Raw genomic sequence first — 25,192 nt, forward strand, 5'->3', positions numbered from 1 at the left:
AGCGAGAGGTACACAGGTGAAGGCGAGGCAGTCGACAAATACGTGGAGCATCCAAAATTAGAAAAATTAAAGAGGTTACGGGAATCTTGCCATTGGAAGTTTGAAAACCATGGATACCAATTTCTCAATGAATTAAAATTATTAATAAGAGATTGGAGGGAACAACTTCCAAATCTGCACGATATTTTCACAAAGCAAGAGATAGATTGGATTCTCATGGCGAGCATCAAGTGGTCTAGTCGGAGTGAGGAAATCGTCGAGTTCGTCGCACGTGGCGGCTACAAAGACGAACCCGACTTAAGCAAAGACGGTAAGCCACTGCTGCATCGCACCACACCAGTACACCAGATAGACGAATGCAACTCGAGGACTTCGAAAAGCGTAGTGTTAAGAAAATTATTTGAAATATACGACAAATTCCACTTAAATTATACCGACGAGTTGGGCTACACGCACTTCCACGTGGCCTGCAAGTATGGCCTCCACGACGTGGCGGAGAAATTCCTCGAATTCGGCCAGGATCCCAATTGCCTCGTACCAGAAACAGGTAATTCGATGCTGTACTTTGTTGCAGCTGCAAATTCGGGGTATTCTATAGAAGCGACTATTTTAACTCTCCTGAAATATGGCGCCGATCCGAGCCAGGCCAACAAGGACGGACGGACTACTTTGCACGGCATCTGTCAAAGTCGCAACCATGCTACTCACTCCGTGATCTCGATGCTACTTGAGAGCGTGGGAGAAGTCCAACGGCCGGCGCTGATCAACGCCCAAGATAAAGGAGGTGACACCCCATTGCATTTGGTTCTGAAAAACGGCAATAATGTACGGAATGTCCGAGAGCTGCTGAGAAGAGGCGCCGATCCGTGTTTGGCCAATGCGGAAGGACAGACGCCTCTGCACGTCATTTGTCAGAGAGACGATAATCGGGACTTGTTAGAGCAATTCTTCCAGTTCATCGGCGAGATCGAGAAGACGGTGCAGATCGATGCCCAAGACAATAAGGGCAACACACCGTTGCACTTGGCTATTTTGTGTGCAGATGCCGAGATGATCCTATCGCTGCTGAGACAAGGCCCCGATTTGAGTTTGGCTAATGCGGAAGGACTGACATCTCTGCATCTCATTGCCACGAGAGACGTCAGCGGCGACATGATCAGGATCTTTTTAAGTATAAACGCAGAAAGGCAGCGGACGGTGCAGATCGACGCCCGGGACAATTTGGGCCGAACAGCGCTGGAATGGGCCGTGGCGAGTTGTTTGCCGATGGCCGTCAAGAGTCTACTTGATTGTGGAGCCGATGTATCCGGCTTCGTTTTCCCAACCCCGAGTGACTCCGATGACTACGAAGACATCGATTCTGGTATATTACTTGGCGATCTGGATGAAGCTGATCTCGATAACTATAATCGTGTCAGGGATTCTTCTCTAACTAAACTGAGTGTGGCGACTGGCCTGCTGGCCATCGTCGAACTGCTCCAGAAGAGAGGCTACGAACTGAACCGAGACGACGCCCTGAAGCTCATGGGATATTTCGACAGGTATGGATTGTACGAAGGTACGGATTTTTCAACGAGTAAGGATGTCGATGATTTGGCCGATTCAATATTCGACGAGATGGCGGAAAATCGCACGTATATGGACGACTACAAGTTCGCAAGCTCGTATGCATTGCCGGATCTTTCCTGCGAGTCTATGGAGGCTTGTTCTTTGCGCCTGTGCGAGAAAATATCGATAATATTTTTCCGCGATTTGGCCATGGGTCCTTTTAGCGAATTGATACATAACCTACTGTCGATAGAGTGCTGTGGAATGATCATGGAGGAGCTGAATAACACGTAGGTTGAAAAAAAAATTTGCCGCGATTCTACCTCCAAAAATGCGTTTTATTTAAAGAATTGCTCATATATGCTACCGTTGTTGCGCGTGTATATGTCCTTTTTTGTCTCTCGCTTGTACGCAATCGAAGTCGTTGGAAAAATTATCTTCGGAAGAAAGAGGAAATGTTTTTATACAGAGAGAGCGTCGTCATGTCGTCCGAAAAGTTTTCGGAACGATCCTCGCCGTAAATATAGCCATCGGTTACCGTATATAACACGAAAATAAGTAGAAATAGTGTGTACGGCTGGTTACTCGAGACAGTTTGCGGTTGTATTTCTCCATCAACATCTCTCGATGCGTGATCGATCACTCTCCCCTGCAAGACCCGATAAGTTGTCTTACCGACGGCCCCACGCGCGGTCTATACTTCCTATCTGTGCGTGTGTGTGAGTGTAGAAAGATCCATCGCATAATACCTTCATAGAAAGTTTCTCTCGATCCGTGGAGTAAAGTTCAATCCCTGTACCTTCCCTCTTATACCTAATCGATTGCTTCAAAATTTAAGAGGCTCCTATCCGCGCGCGCGAGTACCTAAAACTTCGGAAAGTATACGGCGCGGCTATATAACGCAGCCAGCTCTTCCGTATACGTACTCGATAACGTCTGAAAAAGTGTCGAAAATAGAAAATTTTCTTCGTGCGTCATTTTGCACGATCGTTAAGTCGGCAAAAAAAAACAATCGATGCAGAAATCAGGGCCATCTCGACTTAAAAATTGTCTCGAAGCGTAAAAACGATATAAAGTTACGTACGCGAATACATGAGATTCATCGAAAAGTACGATAAAAATCGTACGATGTACGACTCGAACGTCAGCGCGTATCGAAGTGTGTTAAATTTTCGAGTCTAATATAGGGCAGTATCTTCGCGAATAGCTAGAAAGCTCATATTCTATATGAGCAAATCCGAGTCTTAAACAACTCGAGCTCTGCAGCTGTATATAATACAATGAGTTTTTATTCTTTTTTTCACTCTGCGAAAGACTAATGCGCGTCACACGTATAAATTTGCGATAGAGAGAAGCCGGGAAGTGCAGCGGTAGCAGCAGCAATTCATTCGATTCGTTTCGCTCGATCGATTCCAAGTGCACTGCAAGTCGCTTTTTTTTCCTCTTTTCGAGTTGGCCATTTTTTTTTTACTCACCATGGTGCTCTCACACCGCGCGCCACTGATGCGTTACAATTTTTTATCTGTTTTAACCCAGATAAAAGAGTATGTATGTGATATAGGCTGCGGGTAACGTTTTTTTTTATACAGCGCGATATCGATTAATGAAAAGAGGTGTAAAAGTACTTAATAACGAGCGTGTCGTCGTGAAAATCACCGTGGCTTGCGCGCAAAATTTTCTCCATTACCCTCGTGGCACATTGGCTGCTGGCTTTAATGAACTTCAGGATTGAATTACGATAATAATGCGTGCGTACAGCACGACCCATCTTCTTGTTTACGATGTTAAGTTTGAACCTACATACATTTATGCATTAGCTGCTGCTGCTGCGCCGAGATTAAGCAAATTTCACGAGCAAAAAAGTATATGCGCGGTGTGCTTTTACTGCTTCCCATATAACGGTAATATAGATTCCTAAACAAGCGTGTCGAATCTCATTCGATTCGAAAACGTACGTCTCGCTGCACTGCACCGTTTTAATGGGTCACTCGGACGCGCGCCGACGAAGATTGAACGGTTTTTGTCAATGGAGCTCGTCATTTTTTTAAGTTCCTCACTCTGCTGTACGCCGTATTATTAAGCACTTCATTAACATTGTGTCAATTCTTATATCGTTCCAAAATCCTGTAGCAGGCACGACGACTCGTCGACTCGTGAAATTCAACGTTATGAGTTCTATTCTTCATCGCAAATACTGGCACACGAACTGGCAGAGAGACGTCGCGCGTTCGTGTTGAAGCCAAAGTCATTGCCTCGTCGATTCCCATCCGGTATAATATTCGTATGAAAATTCATGCGAATTTTTTACCTTTTTTCCGTCTATATAGCTCGTACAAAAAAAGCATTAAGCGGATCAACCCCATTGACGAAAAAATGGCAAAAGTTATATTTACCCGGAGTAATTTTTTTTTTCCTCTTATTTTAAACCCGTGTAAAAACTGAAAGTAAGCTCGAAGCGCGCGCGTTTATATGCGTGCTAAAAGCCGGGAAAATCGTAAAATGAAATTTACTGCGCAGACACAGGGCGTACAATTCAAATATCGACGTTCTCATTTCAATCGTTTTCTCTTTCTCGAGTCCCGCGCGGACTAAATATAATGGTCGGGGGGCCCCGCCATAGGGATGTTATATAGATGTGTACACGCTAGCGCGCGTACGGCGCATAGCACATAGCTGCAGCAATTAAATTCAGAAAACTTCCACGCCTGGTCATTAATGCATATACGTCGTCGTGGCTGCTGCGAACTGCCTCGCGCTTAATATGCCGCTGACCTGTACCCGAGCATTCCCGACAATAGGTATATGTATATGCAAAAACATAGCGCACGAAGAGAGGCATGTACGGCGTTGCAGACTCCTCTCATTTTTTCTCTTTTCCTTTTTTGTTTTTTAATTATCGCTGCACTGACTTTTTTCTTTGCGTTTAACAGACTTTGAAAATTTTAACAGATCTACTACACTTTCGTTGTGCATCGAACACCCCGTGCAATTTGTGAATCGACCCCGGCGCTTCGATTCAATAATCTGCGCGCGAGTATACGGATCGACCGATTCTCTTCGTGTAAGGCATCGCGAGATTCAACCCCGTAATAAATTTTTATAAATAAAAATGAAAGCCGGATAGCAATTTAACTTTGCGATTCTTTTCCAGCCTTATATATACGCGTGTGCATAGCTTGCGGCAACGTTTTTTCGCGGTTTGCCTTAGCAACGACGGTAGCGGCGGCGGCGGCCGCTCGACGGCATATACGAGACGCGCGGGCAAATATAATAAAGCTAGAGAAAAAGGAGAAAGAGAAAAAAAAGGAAGAAACGGTCTTTTGTCTTCGTATTATGTATTCGAAGTCCTAGCGCGCGAGGTACAGAAAAAAAAATGAGGGATCAGGACGTAACGCCGAGCGCACTCGGAAATGAATGTTGCTGGCGCGTTAGTTTTTTTATCCTGCAAAAGAGAGAGAGAGAGAATGGAAAGCCACACCTCGCGAGAAGAGGAGCTGTTGGAATGAGCTTAAAAAAAAGATGAAGGTAGCAGAGGGTTTACGAAAACTTATGCCTTCATATTCTGGCTTTGTTTTGTATGAAGACTCATGCGCGGCGCTCGTAATTAATGATTTTCTTTCGGTCGTATTCAGTAGTCAAAAAAAAACGTCATCATAATTTGAAGATGCGTCTTTCTGCAGATTTACCTAGTGCCAGGGATTATAGATTTTCAAAGTATTAAAAGCTCGGATTTAAAGATAAAAAAAATATAAATTGACTCAAAATTCGAAATAATAACTCCGTGGTTAACGTTTGTCGAGAGTTATCGAGGCACTTCAATAACTTTTCCCGCACCCTCGCAGTGTCAACGTTTCGAAAATCAACGCTAAAAATAACGCATTCGAGCACTCGTGAGCATTGAAAATTAAATAAAAAGTAAAAAAACAAAAAATCCGGCACTCACTTCTCACGCAGATACGTAATATATCGCGTATACGAGAAACATTATTTAATTTGTGCCCAGCTCGAGTCGATGCTGTATGTGAATATAGCAATTGCAAAGCGCGAAAATAACTCATCTGCGAGAGTGCAGCGCAGTATACCCACCGAACGCAGCGATTGTAATTGCCCACTCGGCGCGTGCACCCGCGAGTTTTAATGTAAATTGAAATAATGGCGAGAAAACACGTATACGTACTCCATGCCGCGCAAATGACACATTATAGAACGTGGTGTGTATATATGTACATGCACGTGGTACCGAGACAGACCACATGGGTCCTATTATCATGCACGTATTTTTTAAGTGATGCTGCATACGGCAACGAGAAGAAAGCCAAAGCTGATGACCTTTAAAATTCACTTTCACTGTCAAGTCTTACGCGGGTACATGCACCTGTAATGCCGCGGATACTCGAGCGGTTTTATTTTTTACCGGACCGTTTTAATTTCGCACGCGTTATATGCAAGAGTGGTATTGCTTGTCGAAGCGAGGCGCGGACGCTCGTAAAATCGTCAAAAGTTAATGTTTCTCTACGTGTAGTTGCAGGCGCGTAATATGCACCGGCATACCTTTAATAGTTCGGACTTTAACGATTTTAGTATTGTTCCTGCCGTTTTTCTATCAAAAACGAACGAATTTCTATATCTTGCCGCAACCGTTTTCATCGTTTTATTATCGCTGTTTATAATCGAAGCAATTTCGATAATTATCATATTTTCGTTACTTCGCAATTATTCATGCGTTTCCTCATAGTTTTGGCCAGAAATCCAAACTAATTTAAAAGACCGAAAAAAATCAGCGACACGCGGTGTGTATTGTCGGGTGGTGCAACATTGTTTATGGATTATTTCGCAACCGTGTCATAGGATTTATGGGCGCGCGTGCCTGGGCACAGTTCCCTATGCGTAAATCATGTATCAGTGGATTCGCAGTTGTTTTCATTTTTCTTTTTTTTTTTCGAATGACCGCTCGAATTTCGTCCATGAGTTTTTCAATTAGTGAAGCGATCGGTCTATACGGTATCGACAAATCCCATGCTCTGCCCTCGACGTACAATTTTTTCAGAGTTTTACTTATTAAGACTACTCTTCCGAATGATTACCTACAGACGGATTCTTCGATCGTAGACCCAGTGGCGCGCGATCGCGGAGGGAGGTGTACACCAGACATTGAAAATACACGGACGTATTCGAATTCGTTGACTAAACGATTATTTTTTTAGTAAAAAATTGACGTATCGAAATCCCCGCGATGCAGATGTACAAAAAAAACAACGGCACAAAACGGAATTTAACCGTGAATCGGAGCGAAGATAGAAAAGCCAAAAATACGTACCGTGAGATTTTAAAAATCCTTTGTGCACATTCAATTTTTTATCACCAAAAGCAAAACAAAACAAAAAAGCAAAACGTATTCGTCGAATTGTGCCTGCGAGAAACACGAGAAGCTTGTTGCATATAATATATATCTGTCTATATAACGTGTCACAAGAAACTCATATAAACGGAACACGCGCGTATACTGCTGCTGCCGCTGCTGCTCGTTGTCAATCCGTCACTTTGACACTCGCACCAAATTCATCTCCGCCACGGAGAGCCACGAAAATACGAGACGACACGAAAGTCTCGCAGGAATGAAGGCTTGGGCAAATATATATACTCGGCGAGGCTAAGCTGCAATGGTCGGTCGCCGTAGTAGTAGTAGTAGTTGTTGCAAGTCCCCTTCCTACCGGAGTCGCAAATAATGTACGCGTTGGCAATAATAATGGTACCTGTGCCTGGAAAGTCGCACCTAGGGTCTCTCTTTCTCTGTCGCTCTTGCCAGAGACGAGTCCGAGGAATGACTAATGATCGATTTTGCGTGCAGAATTGCGTAGTTGCGGAGGATCAAAAAACTACAAGTGATGCTGCTCCTCGCCTTGAATGATCTTTTTACTCGAGCTACGGAAAAATTGTTGTTTTTCAATGATTTCAATTTTTTCTTTCTTTTTTTGCGATGACACGATGTGAATAGCGCTGATGAGTGCTTTCGTAATTACGTAATTAAAATTTCATCGACTTCAATGAATTTCCGCACACAAATCTGGGAAATCCGATACTTTTTTTCAACTGGTCGAATTTTTCGAGATACGAGAGGCAAACATTTTGTAACGCGCTCAACAATCGGAAAATAAATGCAAATTGAAAGCAGCATCCAACGAAAAATTATTATTTTTTCTCCATCCACATCAAAGGTCGCCCAGTATTTTCACATTTACGATCGTCTAGGTTCGCCTGGGTATTTTTTTTACGAGCGCTTGCGAAGTAAATTTACGCGCCATTAAATTCTCGCTTGCATTTTTTCCACTGCAACTCTTCCCTCTTCATCCTTATCGGCGCTTCGCATCTTCATTTCGATACTTTATTAGAGTTTTTCATGCATCAAAATCGATACACTCAAATACATCGTACGAATTCGTTCATTAACTTTTTCTTTCGTTACTTCGTTATTTTTCCGAACAATACTGCATTTTATTGAAGGAAAACGTAATATATATGGAAAATCGATCTCTCGCTGATCCGCTCGGATGCGCTGGCGCGCGTGGACTCTTTTTTTGCCGCAAACAAAATTAAGCGCTGCTATGCATAGCATCTTTTACTGCTGATTGCGTCATTATGTTTACGCGCGCGTCGCGCAGCGCAGCGAAGAAGTTTCTTTATCGAAGACGCCGTGTGTAAGTTCATGTAAGTCTTATGGGATTCGAACGGGAGATATAAAAAAGTGCAATAAAGGACTTTTTTATTTGCTCTTGAAAAATCGCGCGATTTTGTAAGCAACGAGATCTGCGCGACGCTGGCATATATGCGCTCGAGTTTATAAAAAAAAAAGTTACCGAAGCTCATCAATCTTGAATAAACCCGTGGCGGGGATGAGCCGATACGGTTAGGCCGCGGGTAAAAAATTATTTACGATCGCTACACATTTTACCTCGTGTAAATTCGAAAATGCGCGCCTCTCTCGCGAAGTGCATGGCTGTTCATTTTCCGAAAACGATACGAGATACAGCAACGATAATGATGTACACACTCCGACGAAGATCATCACGTGTGCGAGAGATAGTCAAATCGATCGGTAGAAAATTTATCATCACGAAAGATATGCACCAAAGTTTTCACGAGAGCGTCTCATGAATACATTAAATTGGCGCGCGCGTGCGTGGGGGCCAAAGGTGCTAGTTATCAATTTGGTACATTGAATGTATAATGAGCGAGAGAAAAAGAGCGATCGGTTGGACGTGTGCCTCGACCGCGGGCGCGCGCGCGCACACAAATGATATCGTGAAAAATGTCTCGTATAGCTGCTGTACTCTCCTCGTGCTTCGTATGGAAATCTAATGCAGCGAGCTGGCACGATACAAAAGTTTTCGAAACATCTCGAGTTATTCGCCCCGCCGAAATTTATGCCATGTATTATTTAAAACTTTCGTTGAAAAATTATCATCGTTGGCGTACATCGGGGTCCACGCGGATTCGTAAATTAGAAAGTAATACGAAAAAGTAAATCCACAAAAGAAAAGTAAGACGATCGATTCGTTTCTTTCCACACTTTTTTTTTTGCCCGTATACTGCCATAAGCTATTCAAACGAATCGTAGGATATAGTTTTTCTCGTCTATGCAGCAGCATCTCGCGTTTCGAAAGGGGATCGCTGGCGCCTGCCTACACACTATATATCTATGGACTATGATTTGATTTTTCATGAGCCACTAACCTCTCCTCTATTTACTGCGCGGGCTGCATACGGCAGGCAGGCACGAGGACGATGACTCTCGCGAGCGCTGCCTCAGCGGCTTTTCTTTACGCGCTTCACGCTCAATTTGGCAATCGGGTTCTCTCTATCGCTCGTGCCGCACACTTTGTATCGCGTATACTATATTGAAAACCCATATTTTGATATATAGTTCGACCGATACAGATGAATACGGCTGCGGTATGGCTTATATCGCGGTTGTCTTTGATGCATAAAAGTGCGCGCGGCAAAGTGGCGCGCGCGCGCGCCCGAAATCATGCAGCGCATTTATCAAACGTGAACATTTTTTTAATTATTTCAACGCGTTACTTCCGCTGCATGTCTCTGCTGATGACACACTCCGGGGGTTTTTTTTACATTTTTTTTTTATTATTTTAACAATTCCATCGAGATAACTCTTGCATTTTTATCGCGCGAAAATTGCATTCATCTACGTGCATTGTGCGGCCCGAGCTTTATCAAATGTATAAAGCCGCAGCTGCGTACGCGCTACAAATGTTGCCATTCATCAGCAGCTGCGAACTGACGCTGCTGCTGCTTCTGCTCTGCGTTATTTCAGACCAAAAAGTCGTGATGAAATTATTATATATTTTACACAAAAAAAAGAGAGAAAGAGGATCGTTTTTTGCGTGTCTGTATAACGTGTGTGTTAAAATCATACGTATATATCCCGAGCCGCGGGTCAAAAATGGTCGTACGAACTTTATATGCTCGGAGCAAGTTTTGGGGATTTTAGAATACATTATTATCGCGCACCAGGTACCTACAGGAGTAGTAGTAATAGATCCGCATTCGTATTTATAGATACGCATATATATATTGTTCAGACGTTCTCTGGGGAGGCGCAAAAAGCTCGGCGTACATACAGCAGTTTGACTCGCTTTGGCCGCGCGTCGCGTCGCGTCGCACACACCACTCGAAATTTCCATAGGTGGGCTGTGCTGCTGCTGCTCTTCTTCCTCGAGAGTAAGGCAATGAAAATTATTAAATGTCCTCGCCCCGACAGCTACACGGGGACCTATAAATTTCCGAGAATTTATACCGAGGAGACGTCGGACTACGTATAGGTATATAAAATAGCGCTGCGCTCAGCTCTGCGTGGGCGATAATTATCACGCGATCCCTGCGAATGAAAATTCGAATAGGTCTCTGCGGCTGATTGTTTTAGCCCCGCCGAAAATTTGTTACTTTTCGTGTGTTTTCTTTTCGACCGTGGGGTAAGGATTTATTGAAAAATTTTAATTTTTAGTATAAATTTAAAATATAAGTGTGCCACGTGAAAGCATCGTTATTTTTTAATCGTATGCATGCTGATTGTCACGGTTGACTGAGTGACGCGTTTCGCTGGATCTTCATTAACGCTTAAGAAGTTGCTCTCGCCAGCCGACGACGACGACGACACACAGGTCCCTGCAAAACGTGTACGCGTACTATATTTACAGGAGAGCAATTAAATTATAAAATATTCATCGCGCCGTGCAAATGCGAGAAGTTAAAAAAAAAAACCAAAAAGTAAGAGAAAAGTCTAGCCGGGGTGACACAAGAGGTTAATTTCCAGGAGAAGTAGCTGCTGCTACTGCTGCTACGTGTGTACAAGTGCAAAAACACAAATAAGTTAGTCGTTGCGATTGCCATGACGCCCGCACACACACAGTCACGAGTTTGCATATGTGCGCGCTTGCGCTGGATAGTACTTATACATAATATAAAACTTGAGCGGCACAACTCGTTGGGTACTACTACTACTACTACTACTACTCTCGAGCGTTGAGAACTCCGCGGTAAGATGAAACTCGAGAGACCCGATGAGCGCAGAGGTGCACGTAAAAGAGAGAGAGAGAGAGAGAGAGAGAGAAAAAAAAAAGAGGAAAAAGAAAAAAGGAAAATTTCTGCACGTTTAAAGACTTGGCTAAGAAAGAGAAACTGTAATGGAGAGATCGTAATACTCGCCCTTGGTAGCGGCCCTCGACCCTCGAGTCGTAAGTATTTAGGAAACTCGATGATTAAAAGTACGCGAAAGCTCGAGGTGTAATATACACACTCGGCGATCGAAGGGAAAATTTAATTTCTTTTCTGCGCTGCAGCGGCTCGAGTTTGAAATAGCCACGCGCGCGGGCGTGTAATTGAAAATTTCAAGTTGTAAGAGAACGCGCTCGTACAGAGATTCGACATTTTTGGACAATCTGTTTCGTTGATTATTTACTCGCTCGCAGATATATAGTGAATAGCCTCGCGAGAAATCGATTCGATGCATTCAAAGAGAGAGAGAAAGAGAAAAAAAGTCGTACTTGACATTTACAAATCGCACATGCACATAACGTACTCTGTAACGTTACGCGATCCATGCGCAATTTTTTTGCTCCCGCGCGCAGTCGTTTGCGCGATTAATTAAATTCATCGGAGATACATTCTTTAATACAAAAAGCTAATTCGAAGCGCGCGTCATACGATATATGAAGTCATGAATACATTGGGACGAGCTCGAGATCGGCGAGACGTCGCGCAGCAATCGACTAATGGAAGCTGCTCGACTCTTGCGAGCTCGAGTTCTCGCCTGCATCCGAGGCAGGAGCCTCGACTCCGTATTAGAATATGACACAGGAAACCATCTCCCCGACGTGTACTACGTACAGCAGCAGCAGAAGCTGTAGAAGCTAGCTTGATTAAGTATGTAACGCGCCCGAAAATGGAGATATTAATGTTGCAGCGTGGCGTGTACCGCATATAACTGCATCAATTATGATTTCGCGGCTTGCGTCTCGTCGTATATTGACGCTTCAATATTCCAAAATACGACTCTGTATATACAATCTCTCTCCCGAATCCGCTGCCGCGCAACTCGCTCGAGCGCGACAACGACGATACATAAGTTTTCCGCGCGGCGCGTCTTCGTCGAGTGAATTATCGTACATTCGTCACCGAGGATGAAAACACTCGCGTTCACCTGCAGAGCTGCGCCGCTACACCGGGGGGATGCGATGACATTTTTCACGCACACGTACGCTACGTGAAATTTTCAACTACTCCGTATGCCGCACCTATAAAATATATTTATAGCGCTTCAAAAAAATATTTTCTCCCATTAAAGGCTATTAACTAGATCGTCCATTAAGTCGCGAAGAGAGGCGCCACATAACCCCGACGCGACTGATTTATATGCTCTCTCGCGGATGCACCTCGTTGCCGAAAAAGTGTCTCTCTGTGTCCACACGCGTGCAGCATAAACTGGCGATTCATTTTCTAATTCGACGAGGAAAAAAGTATCATCGAATTCGCTGCAGTTTTCACGGTAGTTTAGAGGATTTCGAATCTTTATTATCCGCGGCATGATTCGTTAGGTCATTTTTTAGAGGATATCGCCCGAATAGCTGTTACACTTTTTTAATAATAATAATAAAAAACCTAGAATTATAGTTTTCGATAATCCCGATCTCGCGGTAAATCTTCGAAATTTTCTTGCGGGCGAGGTCGAAGCTTTTATACGCTTTTATCATATATATACGACGGTAGATTAGAAACGCATTCTCCGGATGGCAATTTACGTTTGCTCACGACGACGACGACGACGAGATCGCAACGAAGAAGAGAGCCTAGCTCTCTTATTCGAGCACTCGCGCGCACCTATAATTTTTCGGCTTCCACCGCCGGGGACGTTTATTAGTATGGCCGGACGATAAAAGCCAGAGAGTCTCGAGCGCCGTGCCAGGAGCTCTGCGGGTTATAGATATTATCCTTATTATTATTATTATCATTATACGTTCGATTGGGAAAATATACAATTGGTGCGGTGCAGTGCATAGTGGCGTGTAGCGCCAAGCGCACAAAATCTCATCATTTTCCTCGAGGCTATTCATCATCGTTGCGGACGCGCGCGCGGCGAGTTGACTATCCGTTTAATCCGGCGGCGATGCGCCGATCAACCCCAATCGTCTCGTCAAACTTTTTCGTCCACCACTACCAACGACGCCGCCGCCGTCATGGAAAAGGGAGAAGAGAGTGAGCCGAGAAAAAAGTCGATCTCTCTCTCTCTCTCTATCTGGAAAAATTTACGACTCTTCTTTGTGCGTCCAATACAAGTGCACACGGGGTGGAGAATATAGAGCTTTTCTATATCTTTTTTTCAGCTGTATATAGCTCGTCCACCAGTATATAGACGATGTGTAATCCAGCGCGAGAGTCGAACGCGCGCGCGCGGCAACTGCCTTATATACACCTTATATATCTATAAGTGTATGGCTTCATTCTTGAGTCGTCTTCCTCCTCCTTTTTTACACTCTCTATATATGATTTATAATGCTCGTGTCTTTCGATTTTCCAGCGATAATGTTTTTAAGGAAGTTGCGCGTCCCTCTTCGGGATTGTTTTTTTTTCTTCTTCTCTTTCTTTACACGCATTCCGACAAACCGCGAGCAATACCCTGGAGCATTTGACGTTTCTCCTTCGTACACAGCCGCGCGTGTGTATAGCCGTGCGAGATTTTCCATTTTTCGCTTCCTTATTTCCGACTTTGATCCATTCTCACTGTTATTATTTTCTTTTTTATTTCGAGAAGCACGACTGGGAAAGTGCGAATCGTTTTACAAGAAAAATAGAACAATTTGAGAATAGATATATTCGCGAGTCTTTGCGAAGAGTTACGGAATTGTGGTCGCGATAATGTACGCTCGTATACGCGACCATTACGAAATAGCTGGCAAATATTAGCCACGGCTCGTTTTCCAAGCCGTGTAGCGAGGGAACATTGTTTATACGCGCCTGTTTTCTGTATGTATACGACTGATTATCGCGTATTCCATTGAGCGCGCGCACAGGTTTGAGTTTGTACAACAAGTTTCTTCTTTTGTTTGTCGAATAATATACGTTGAAAAACGATCTCTACTCTATATCGGGCCGCGTCCACCATTGTGCGAGTCCGTTTCTCGGGAAAAATATCACCGTGGTATATACAGGAAGCTATATAAGCTCCAGACTCGGTCCTCTCTCTCATTCGAGTTTTTCGCGTCCATCTAATTATTGAATTTAATTACCTTTATCAAGCACGGGGAGCGGGAGGAGGAGACCAGAACGAAAGGTATTTTCGCGTCAAGCTAGCCGTGCAAAAGCGTAATTAGCCGAATTAAAAGCTTCTTTGGAGATTCGCTGGCGCGCATCAATGTTATACGCCGCGCCGCTGCTGCGCTCGTGCTGCTAATCGAAACGGATTTTTGAGTTGAGGTATAGATATATGAAATAACTAACCGACGTTTGAAACGTCCATTATCATTTTAATTCGAAGAATCGTCAAAGAACTTTTTTTTTAATTAACGTCGATCACCGAATAACCACGAATTCTCGGATCATTCACATTTACAAACAAGCTTTACTCTAAAAATATTTTTAAAAATTAGTGTAACAATTTGCCATATAGGTAACAATCGTATCTTTGCGCTGAGCTACAAATACGCTTTACATCTCGATTCGCGGCTGCTCGCGCGCGTTTAATCGCTTTTTTCAGCCTTCGACCTCGTGCCGTCGCCCTTGCTTTGACTGATTTTCTCGATGAGATCCTTGCTGGGCGATTTCAGATCGTAGGCCCAGCCGATGCGGGCCATCAGCTCGATGAAATTCGTCGAAAACGTGCCGGGCAACTCGGCGGCTTTGTAATCCCAGGGAAAGGCATGATGGTAGTTGTGCCAGCCCTCGCCCAGCGAGAAAAACGATACCCAGCCGTTCTCGACCGCTCGCACATCCCTGAAATCATCCATCACATTAAAATTAAGATAATTAGTAATGAGGTAAAAAATATATTACCAATGAGATAGACAAACTAAATTATAATATTATTGTTACTGTGTCACTTGCAGATTTACAAATAAAGGTACTCGCCATCTAGCGGTAGAGGCTAGCCTTAAATATGATGGAATATTTAGAGAAAAAATAATACAATTAACTTTCAAAACTAAATCAGTATTGAAACATTTACAATCAAAATGTTTAAATTTTTTAATAGAATTAAATATTTTTTGTTTATTTCTACATAAAAAATAATGCTTTTGATTGAATTTTTCTGCGTTTTTATGCATTTTGTGTAAGAAAATAAATCAGTATGATTATAATAAACCTGAATTAAATTTAAGGTTTTTTTATAATATATATAGTAGTTTAGAGGTGCGTATGAGAAGTACACGAACTTGGTGTAAGGTTTGTTGCCAAGCATGTGAGCAAAACTGTTGACGCTGAACGTCGCGTTGAGCATGAACACGTAGCGCAGCAGGGTGGCGAAAAAGGCGATGTCAAAGCGCTCGTTCCAAAAGTAGACGGGAATCAGAGTCGGAAGTATGAAGCACAGCAGCGACATGTTGATCTCGTAGTATCTGCGAAATCAGACAATAATGACTTTTGATTGTATAATAAACATCAATGCGAGATTTTTTATTATTTCATCATTCGTATACTTGTCGAAAAACTGAATGACCGGATCGTTGGCCACGTCGCTCATGTCGATCTTCTTGCCGTACTCGATAACGGCCGGGTGGCGCTTCATCATGAGCCAGCCGACGTGCGAGAAGAAGAAGCCGCGATCGGCGTCGTGCGGATCAGCCTTGGTCTCGGTGAACTTGTGATGAGTTCGGTGATCGCGAATCCACTTGAACATGTGCGTCTGTGTGTGTAGCGGTGATAGCAACGGCGGGAAAAAAATTTTCATCATTATCGTGAGCTCCCAAACTACTCTAGATATATATGTGGAATGGGGCGAGCTACGTATAATAGCGCGCGCTTGCGGACGACAATTATTATTACCTGACCGACCATACAATAGAACGTGGCCAAGAGTATTCTGAGTGGCAATTTGGCGGAATAGCTTCGATGAGCCCAGAGACGATGGGCGCCCGCAGTCACTCCCACGCCCGAGATGAAAATGTGAGCGATCTCTATAACCGACAGTGGCCGGGTTACACATAGTCGAGTCGCGATTACAACGGGTTGTATTATATTTTTATATACATATATTATGCCACGTAATTCGTACTTATACTCACCATAGATCCAAGTTTGCCATTTGCCCTGATTGTATCTGGTGAAGAGTCCGTAAAAAGCCACGGCGTGCAGCAGAGCGATGCCGAATATATTGAACCATATCAGTGGCTGCTCGTGCTCGCGCAGCTTCTCCAAAGCGGCCACCTCGGCTTTCTTCAGCGGCTGATGGTCCTCGAATCGATGCTGCTGCTTTTCACCTCTATTATTCGCGGCTTCCTCGTATTGCATCGTGATCGTTGAGCTGTACATTTTTCACGTCCAACCTGCGCGTATAATATAAAATTGCGAGTGCATCGAGCGAGCGCATTTTTCTCGGAGCAGTGTACTACATCGTATCCGCGCATTTTCTCCGATATAGAGTGTCCCGGGAGCGGTATATCTATAAAAGCTCTAACGGTGCTGCGCAGCTTTGTGCGTTGCACCCGAGCGACGAGATAGCGGTCAGATCGCGCGCGGCATTCCTCGAATACTTGGGATGTTCGTATTGTACACGATGTAAGATACACAGAGGCAGCTTCCCTCTGTGTGTCTATAAGGTCGCACGGATCCTCCCTTTGGCATTGCCGTGTATGCGTGTGTGTTCTCGAGTGGTACACCGCGAAAAGAACACACGCTGCGTCTCGCGTGGTTACGAAAGTTTAGGTACATATATCGGTCGCGCGCGCTAAATTTCTCTCAGGGATGCGTTCGCGCGCGTGCACGCGTGTTTCGGGTGAAAATTAGGCTAAGGGGTAAACGTACTTGAAGATATGTATGCGGGCGCCTCGTATATCTCACGTCAAGAAGCTCGAGCAAGAGAGAGAGAGAGAGAGAGAGAAATGTTTGACGACAAAACAGAATCAAAACGCCAAGCGCACACTGCGCTGCAGCAGCGGTATACCCACACCAGCCACCCCGTATCATCATAAACTTGCGGTACGCGCGAGGAGCAGTTTCGTCGCCGTCACTTGCGAATTGCGCGCGCTTATATTACACGATATGTGCGTGCGTGTGTGTGTACACGCACACGCACAGGTGTAAAGCTTTAACGCCGTGATGCGTCGACTATGTATACGTATTTAGAGCATCGTCGTCGTCGTCGTCTCTCTACCTACGCTCCATGCCTATTGTACTCGTGTCTCGTGCACAAAGCTCCCGGAGTAGAGCGCGTACTAGTATGTAATCCGCGCCAAGGCCGTGCAGCGCTTTATATCAACTACACAAGGGGGGGGGGGGGGGGGGGGNGGGGGGGGGGGGAAGCACATACAACTACACCAGTGACTGTGCGAGAGAAAGAGAGAGAGAGAAGCTAGATGCGGCTCACTATCTGTTAGCTGCCTCGCAATCCAAAAGCTACTCGTGAGCACGCGTGCGTGTATATTTGTCTATGTGACCTTTTTCGGCTGTCGTTGCGTACCTTTATTTTCTTTGTGTCGCGAGTTAGAAATATATTTATTTATTTTCTTCTTTTTTTTTTGTTTTGTTTGTGAACAAAGTTATGATACGCTACGAGAGACAATTTTAGTAGAATCTTAATCTGAACATTCCAGATTTTTGTTTTTTTTATACTTTGCATTATATAACTACAGTAAAACTTCGATAATTCGAAATTCTCGATAATTCGAACAATATCATAATTCGAAATTTTGATAATTCGAAATGAAATTTTGCATTTAGAGTCTAGATACCATATAAATTTACTTCGATAATTCGAAATGATGTTGAGTTCAATCAATTATACGGAGAAAGTGGTAGTGTGAACTATGAATCAGCCGCAGCTTGGATGATATCGCTAGATCCAATTTTAAAAGAATACGAGTATGTAAGACATTGTTCAGATAACATTGCATAACCTACAAGTATATGTATATGTTTACTTTTCCACTTGCAGATATACAGAAAAAAAGTACTCGCCATCTAGCGGTGGAGACTTGAATTAGTATTATCGTAGTTAAAGTGATGAAAAAACATGTCTAAACTGATTGAGACAGTTATTTTTACAGAAAAATCCCATTAAATAAGCCGATTAATGGTAATGATATTTAAAAAAAAACGAACATTTTTCGATCATTAGGCCATTATTAATACTGAACATTTCTACCAGGGTTATGTATAGCAACAATGCTGCGATCGTGCCAAGTACTTCTCTGAACGAAAATTTTCCGGAATTCAAAACTCGATCGAACAAAAAGCTCGAAAATAAAAAAGAAAGAAAAACAAAGCTAAGCACAAAATAAAACACATGCTCTCCTCTCGCAAGCTTTGAGTCCATTCAAATAATCCCATCCTATAGAGACGCGTTAGAGTATAGTCGCGGCGGTAGGAAACAGCAGCCGCACCACCAGCGCCAGCAACCAACGGAAACGTCTTCGAATTCGAGAAAAAAGCTCCGCACACCGGTGTTCACGTGTGTGTCTGTAGGGGTGTGCAAGAGAAAACAGAGGCTCGCTAGGTGCAGCTGTGTACGCGCGTATAGGTGTACATACAGAGAGACATAGTGGTGTTGGTGGTGCTGCTGCACACGTACACACACGCATATAGAGCCGACTCGACAACGTCGCCGCGCGTGGAAACTGCCTTCCGTATATAGCGGAAACCTTTGGCTTGTGCAGCTACGTTATATATACCGGGCTGCTACACTTGGAGGAGAGTACCTATATAGGTATATAAGATGGGTAACTACTATCCTTACCTTTAGCGCGTTAGAGAGAGAAAGCACAGGATGCGATGTTTCCCAGAGACTGCGCCTGAGACGAGCGAGAGAGAGAGAGAGTGAGAATACGTGTACGTGTGCTGGTCTGCATGCATGTATGTGCAGTCTCGAGTCCGCGCGTGTGTTTTTGTTCCTATTTGCAGCCAGACACGAATCGTAAGGAAGATAATGGATACGTGTGCGCTCGCGCGTGTACAAAAACGCCTCGGCGCTCCATAATGCAAGGTGTACATGCCGTCGATCGTTTGTCTTTTTCGTCAAATACTCGCAACAAATCCACGACTCGACTTTTTCCGCATCTCCGTCGCTTTTTCCTTGCACTTATGCTTCTTCCCGACATACATCCGTGTAATAATCGCGGCGAACCCAAAGTTATTCCGAACCTGCGTACGGTACGATACGTGTGTTTGAGCACGAGTGCGCGCATCGGTATACGTCACGCAGTGTACACATGTATGGGCCAACGGCGTTTGTGCATGTGCGCGTGGTATATATGGCGTGTGTCACCCGAACAAACATAACTTTGGCGACGCGCGCAATTGTGTCCGCCTCGTATATAACTATTATATATATATATACGGCCGACGCGCTCCGATGTTTGTCATCGGATGAAACTTGGTTTACTTACTCTCGTTTCACTCTCTTGCTCTCTCTCTCTCTCTCTCTCTCTCTCTCTCTCTCTCTCTCTCTCCCAGGTGTGGTTTGCTCGTTCGCGTATATTTTAATTGCCCATGAGAGGCTCGTTAGAAAAAGAATCGCGTGTATAATAACGCGTGTCAATATTATGTATGTATAAAAGCCGAGCTAGACTGTGATCCGCGTGTGCAATGATGCAAATTCGATTAGCTCGTCGGCGCAGTTTTTTTTTTTTTTTGTTTGCCATATATTTTTATCTATCGAGAAACGAGCGCTAGTTGGAAAACTAGCCAGACTAGTTGAATCTATATGCGTATTTTTAATTTTTTTTTGCTCTCGTCTTCTCGTGTGTGACGCGACTCTTTTTTTTACTTTTACGAATCGCATATGCGAATTCATTTGATATTTATCCTCGTTTATTAAGATCGTCGTGGCACGTACTTGGGTAATAAACTGCTAAATCTTGGCGCGAATTTGCCTCCTGCTTGATGTTTACGTCAAGAAATTCGGTTGGCTGCCTAACGATTCTAATCAAGGGCGGGAGATTATTCATCTAGGTCAAATATCAAAACTTTCTATAACATTATAAACGCGCGTCGTGTACGAAGACGACAGGCGAGTTATACACGCAGACAGAGTAACGTACTGCTACGAAGTAAATTGTATATTCAGCGGCAATGGCACAACAATCGTACAAGCTCGTATACATATACAATGTATAATACGGGTCGTCTACGCCAGCTGCAGCCGTGTAATTAGTAACTATAACTCCGTGTGTACCGTATGTACAGCGATGAAAATCCAGTTCAAGTCCCTTACACACACACGCACACGCGTCACGAGCGCGGCTCTTGATAATCGTTTCAATTACGCGGCTTACTGAATGAGAGATCGATTGTATCCTTGCAAGTTCGCGGGAAAAATTGGCGCACATTTTTCGCTCTTCGACATTTTCGGTACAAATACAAGGATCGTTGAGAACTCGTGAACGTTTCTCGGGTATGCATATTACGATCACAAGTATTCGTACTGCGCGTATATGTGTGTGCGAATTCGAGAGAGAAAGACATTATTACAAAAGTACATATTTGCGGCCGTTTGCAAAACGTCATCCGCGCGCTGAGGCCGAGCGAGCTCGAGGAACAAAAAACAGAGTCATATTCGTAGTAGTATGTTACGCGGCGCGGCTCGTTTCAGCTGCAGGCGCGCGTAAAACATAAATTGAAATTTCAGGAGGCGCAGCACTGTACACTATATACTATAAAAGAGGTGCGCATGCACCTCTGTGCGGAGCGCAGTATAGCCGCGCGTTACATGCCTTATAAATTTTCGACGCTAACGACCCCGACTCGTTTTCGCGCGCAATTCATACGTATATAGAGCCGCCCTCGCTCATAATTAATCGGTCGTGCCGGGCGATGCCGATGGGCACACGCAGCACACAGCACACAGCACAACGTCATATATACGCTCTCTCTCTGTGAACTTTATCTCTCTCGCGTATTATACTCGATTCTTTTCTACCTTTCTCTTGGGCGAGCACATTATTATCGTGGCCCTTTTTCGACTGCTTTACGCCCAGGTAATTCGTGTATTTTTCTTCGCGCGCTGCTGCGTACATACACACATATACATAGCAACCCGTTCGCTCGCTCGCTCTCGGGGCACGTGCTCTTTCCTGCGCTTTAGTTTTTTACCATAATATATAAATGCGGAAAAGGACTGTACACACGTAAACAGAGCGTACGCGTGTACATGTGTTTTTCTGTGGATATATATGATTTTATATACGAATATACGTGTGCAGCTTGTATACGCTCGCTGCACTTCTCCTCCTCTGCTTGTGTTCTATGGAGCGAACAACTTTGGCGGAGCCGCGCGCACCGAAGAAAAAATTCGAATGCGCACATAACTACGTATACCAGAATTTCGTGTTTTTTATATTTGCGAAGAATATTTTTACTCGAGGTTGACGAGAAATATATATAAGACAAGTGTACGCGCGCGCTTGTTTGCTTATCGCGTGCGCGCGCGCTGCGGTTCAAAGAGTATATGTACGCGCTCAAGTGTTACAAGGCTGATTTAAACGCGCGTGCGAATTTTCGAAACGCCGCGCGCAAATCTCATTTTCGAAAATGTAAAGTTGTGTGTAATATTCTGCTTCGCGGGCGCGCGGTATAAAGTTTTAATCGAAAATCTCGTCGACGAGTTCGCGTTGTAAGCTCGATCAAGAGAGAGAGCGTATAAGTCAAAGTTGGCGCGTGTAAGTTTTCTTCTTCTTTTTTTTCTTTCAAATAAGTGTATGAGCAACGCGTATACACGATAAGAAATTACCCCTGAACTGACGGCTGTTTAATTGCTAAAAGTCACCAGCTGGAAATAGATATACAGTCACGCGAAACGTCGAGAGACACGAGTGCACTGTACTATATAAGAAAAAGAGAGCTTTTCCATCTATGCGCGCGCGCGCGGCAGCGGATCCCTTTTCTTTCCTTTTGACTGCATCGGGGTACTTTTGGCCTTTGGACGAGATCCAGCTGCGAGCGGAAGACCTTCCGCTTTTTCTCTCTTTCTCTCTCTCGCTTTTTTTCCAACTTGGCGTATATTACCCCGGACAGCTTTTCCTGTGCTTTTTTTTTGTTTTTTTTTTTGTAGTTTTTTTCATGTTTTGTTTTGTTAACGAACGAGTTTAGCGAGAACAATTTATGGTTTCGTTGATAGCGCAACAAACCGACTTTACATACACACGCCGCGTTTGCCTTTGTTTGTAACTCTCTCGCACGCTTGCGCTTTTTAAAATTATCAACTGCCCCGAAGTAATGAATTATAGCACTGAATTTCGGTGAAATACTCACTTTTAATCCAGCATCACTTGAAAAAAATAATCACCGTATGACCACTCGAGCAACTATAACCGATGTACAAATGTTGTTGAGGAAGGCACGATAGATGAGACACGATCGAGACCAGAAGCTTAAAAAAGCCGTACTCCAAACGACGCGTCGCCTTATAAAAGTTCCTCGATCGGCAAAGAGACGATTTTTCGAGTGCGCGCATACATTTGATTATTAATGCGCTTCTGTGAAAAATTGACAAAAACAATCGAGCGAGACGCACCTGTTCCTCCCGCTGCGGCTGCCGCTGCTGCTGCTATTGGAGCAAAGAAGCGCTTAACTTGCTCTGCTCTTTTTTGCCCATCGAGAAAAAGACACGCTGTGTGCTGCAGTTACGTGTGCGTGAGCGAGAAATGCGTTTTAAGAGAAATAAAAATTTTCTAGATTTCAACTTCGGATGCAATCTCGGAGCGTCATTTTTGGATTTTAAAGGCGCTCGAGAGATCGCTCGATTTGAAATTGATGAATTTTTTGCTGAGTGATTGCATCGATGATCGGTCACTCGGCATGAAGTTAGAGCACTTTTGACGCGAAAGACAATTACGCAAATCGAGTATAAGCGTGAAAATTTCCAAGATTGTTTATAACTTTGAAGCTGATTGCACTTGGCTGGCTAGCTGGATGTGTGTCACAGCCGAAACATCGCGCGATACATCGGATCTCGCGCAATAAAAGCTGCGACTTTGACGAATTTCGGAATATAGTCGTAAATAATACCCTCCAGCGTGATGATAACGGGTGGGCGTGCTCAAAGTGTCCACCCGAATTTGCATCGATATAACGAAATTTCCTCGGCTATCAACCATAAATACGTAAAGCGAATTGCACCGCTGCAGCTCGAGACTTTTTAAAAAATGACCATCGTCGTCGTAAATTCTTGCGATGTGTAACGCGCGTTGGCGAAAAAAAAGAATACAGAAGAGTGCGATAACATTTTTGTTAAATAATGCAAAATTCGTGGCGCGACGAAATATTTTTTGACAGGTATTTGTGGACGCGAGCCTTTTTTATTATTCACCACGATATCGCGCGTCGAACCGGTTTCTATCTAGTATTATCGTACAGTCATCTCTAGTGGTCGCATCGATACACTTTAGATTTTCAATAAATTGTTATTTATAAATAAAATTCGCCATTCGAAGTAACGTAATGTCTAGACTCGCAGAGATTGTTGTGGCGCACGTAATCCTTGCGTTTCAAACGAGGTAGAAAAAAAAATTTTTTTTCGGATGATCCGTCTGCGGTTATACAATGCGCATGATTTTGCACGCGTTCTTTTGTTCTCTATTATTTTTCACAATTTGTCATCTCAGGAATTCCTTTTAACTGCGTTGCATGCACGTGGAGTTGTGAAAAACTGATAGTTCGCCTATGATACATTAATCATTCGGAAGAGTTTTCCTTCGAAAAGTTTCGGGATATTTTGAAAAAAAAAAATGACAAAATACATAACGCACGTGTATAACTTTGTAGAATTGTTGATTAGTTCCAGAAGTTTGTTTAATGCAGTCGCTATACATATCTCTCTCTCTCTCTCTCTCTTCCCATTTTGGATAAGCACGAGCGAGCTGCGAGCGCAGTAGTTGCTCGCGCAGTCTGACAAAATTAATGTTGTTATTAACAATTCACTCGACTTCTTGGCTTGAGCTCTGTGCACAGTGCAGCGTGCGCGCCGTTGCTTATAAATACACTGCCGTGTTCAGGTATGACTCCGTGTGCTTGCGCCCGACATAAAATCACACTCGTGTCTCTGCTCACTCTTGTAATTATTATTAATACGACTTTATTAAATAATTATATCATCGTGCGTAATTGGACCTCATTTAAACTTTGAACCGTGCGCGCGCGCGCGTGTGTATACATTATGTCGCGCGCTCGAGTTTCAAAAGTCATTTTCAGCGCGCGTACAGTGGCATTAAAGGACAACTTCTGAATCCCAAACAATTATCCAGCGATTTAAAACTTTTTTTCCTTTTACCCTTCTCTCAACAGACCCGACGAAACAAAAATCCCTCCAATGCGTTTACTCTTTCTCTTGTTCCGATCAATAGTGTAATTTCCAAGAAACCGAGGGAGTATAAGGTGGAAAAAAAGGAAGAAAATTTCCTAACGCAAAAATGAATCGAATCGCGGCATTTAGCCCAAATGGAAAATCGCTTGGAAAGCCTCGGCTGGGTAGAAAACTTTTCCATGCGCACAGACAAACGGGTGGGAGCAGCGGATCGACTTGGTCGCGAGAGCCCTGAAACGACGCGAGATCTTTAGTCGCGGCAGGGCCCTGCTTCGAGTGCCTATATATATGCTACTACGAGGCGCATATACGCGAGCGACACAAAAGAAGATCTCACGTTCGAATTAAGTCAAATGGACTCTCGCGGTTAAATGCCCCTTCGCTCGATCGCGCCACCGCCCGCCCGCATTAAAGAAAAGAGCTTGCGACGCTGATTGCGAATGCGCTCGCTCGGCTCGCGTCGCGCGCCTCTAATGAGGCGATTACTAGCTGGGTGAGCGCGCGAATTACGATTCAATTATTATACCCAATGCTGACTTCGTCTACGGCAAAAATCGTAAGCGGAAAGTTCGAGAAACGCCGATTTCCATTCGACGATCCTCTTTTTTTCATCGTCTCACACTT

The 25,192-nt window shown here is 43.9% G+C and overlaps 3 protein-coding genes across 5 annotated transcripts in view; 1 reads left to right on the plus strand and 2 right to left on the minus strand.

Moving 5' to 3' along the window:
- Positions 1 to 7,215, minus strand: part of LOC106656028 (acyl-CoA Delta(11) desaturase-like) — a 28,608-nt gene extending 21,393 nt beyond the window's left edge. The window contains exon 1 of the mRNA XM_014376650.2: positions 6,866 to 7,215. The gene's annotated coding sequence lies outside the window, so the exon portion shown is untranslated. The remainder of the gene's footprint in view (positions 1 to 6,865) is intronic.
- Positions 1 to 25,192, plus strand: part of LOC106653825 (follistatin-related protein 5-like) — a 170,711-nt gene that overhangs the window by 54,897 nt on the left and 90,622 nt on the right. The window lies entirely within an intron of this gene.
- LOC106656036 ((11Z)-hexadec-11-enoyl-CoA conjugase-like) lies at positions 14,562 to 22,677 on the minus strand. Its single transcript, XM_014376661.1, has 6 exons — positions 22,519 to 22,677; positions 16,338 to 16,598; positions 16,099 to 16,229; positions 15,753 to 15,958; positions 15,489 to 15,671; positions 14,562 to 15,048 (listed from the first exon to the last, which is right to left on the minus strand). Exons 2-6 carry the CDS (start codon positions 16,582 to 16,584, stop codon positions 14,796 to 14,798), a joined length of 1,020 nt encoding a protein of 339 aa, XP_014232147.1. The 5' UTR covers positions 16,585 to 16,598; positions 22,519 to 22,677; the 3' UTR covers positions 14,562 to 14,795.

This window comes from Trichogramma pretiosum, unplaced genomic scaffold (assembly GCF_000599845.2).
Source record: "Trichogramma pretiosum strain Unisexual culture from Peru unplaced genomic scaffold, Tpre_2.0 scaffold1, whole genome shotgun sequence".
Taxonomy (NCBI): domain Eukaryota; kingdom Metazoa; phylum Arthropoda; class Insecta; order Hymenoptera; family Trichogrammatidae; genus Trichogramma; species Trichogramma pretiosum.

Excerpts from the sequence above, each read along its gene's own strand:
- LOC106656036 (XM_014376661.1), bottom strand. The coding sequence starts at position 16,584 with ATGTACAGCTCAACGATCACGATGCAATACGAGGAAGCCGCGAATAAT. Across the intron at positions 16,230-16,337 it reads ATGGCAAACTTGGATCTATG|AGATCGCTCACATTTTCATC; the intron begins GTGAGTATAAGT and ends TGTCGGTTATAG. Across the intron at positions 15,049-15,488 it reads GGCAACAAACCTTACACCAA|GGATGTGCGAGCGGTCGAGA; the intron begins GTTCGTGTACTT and ends GGATGATTTCAG.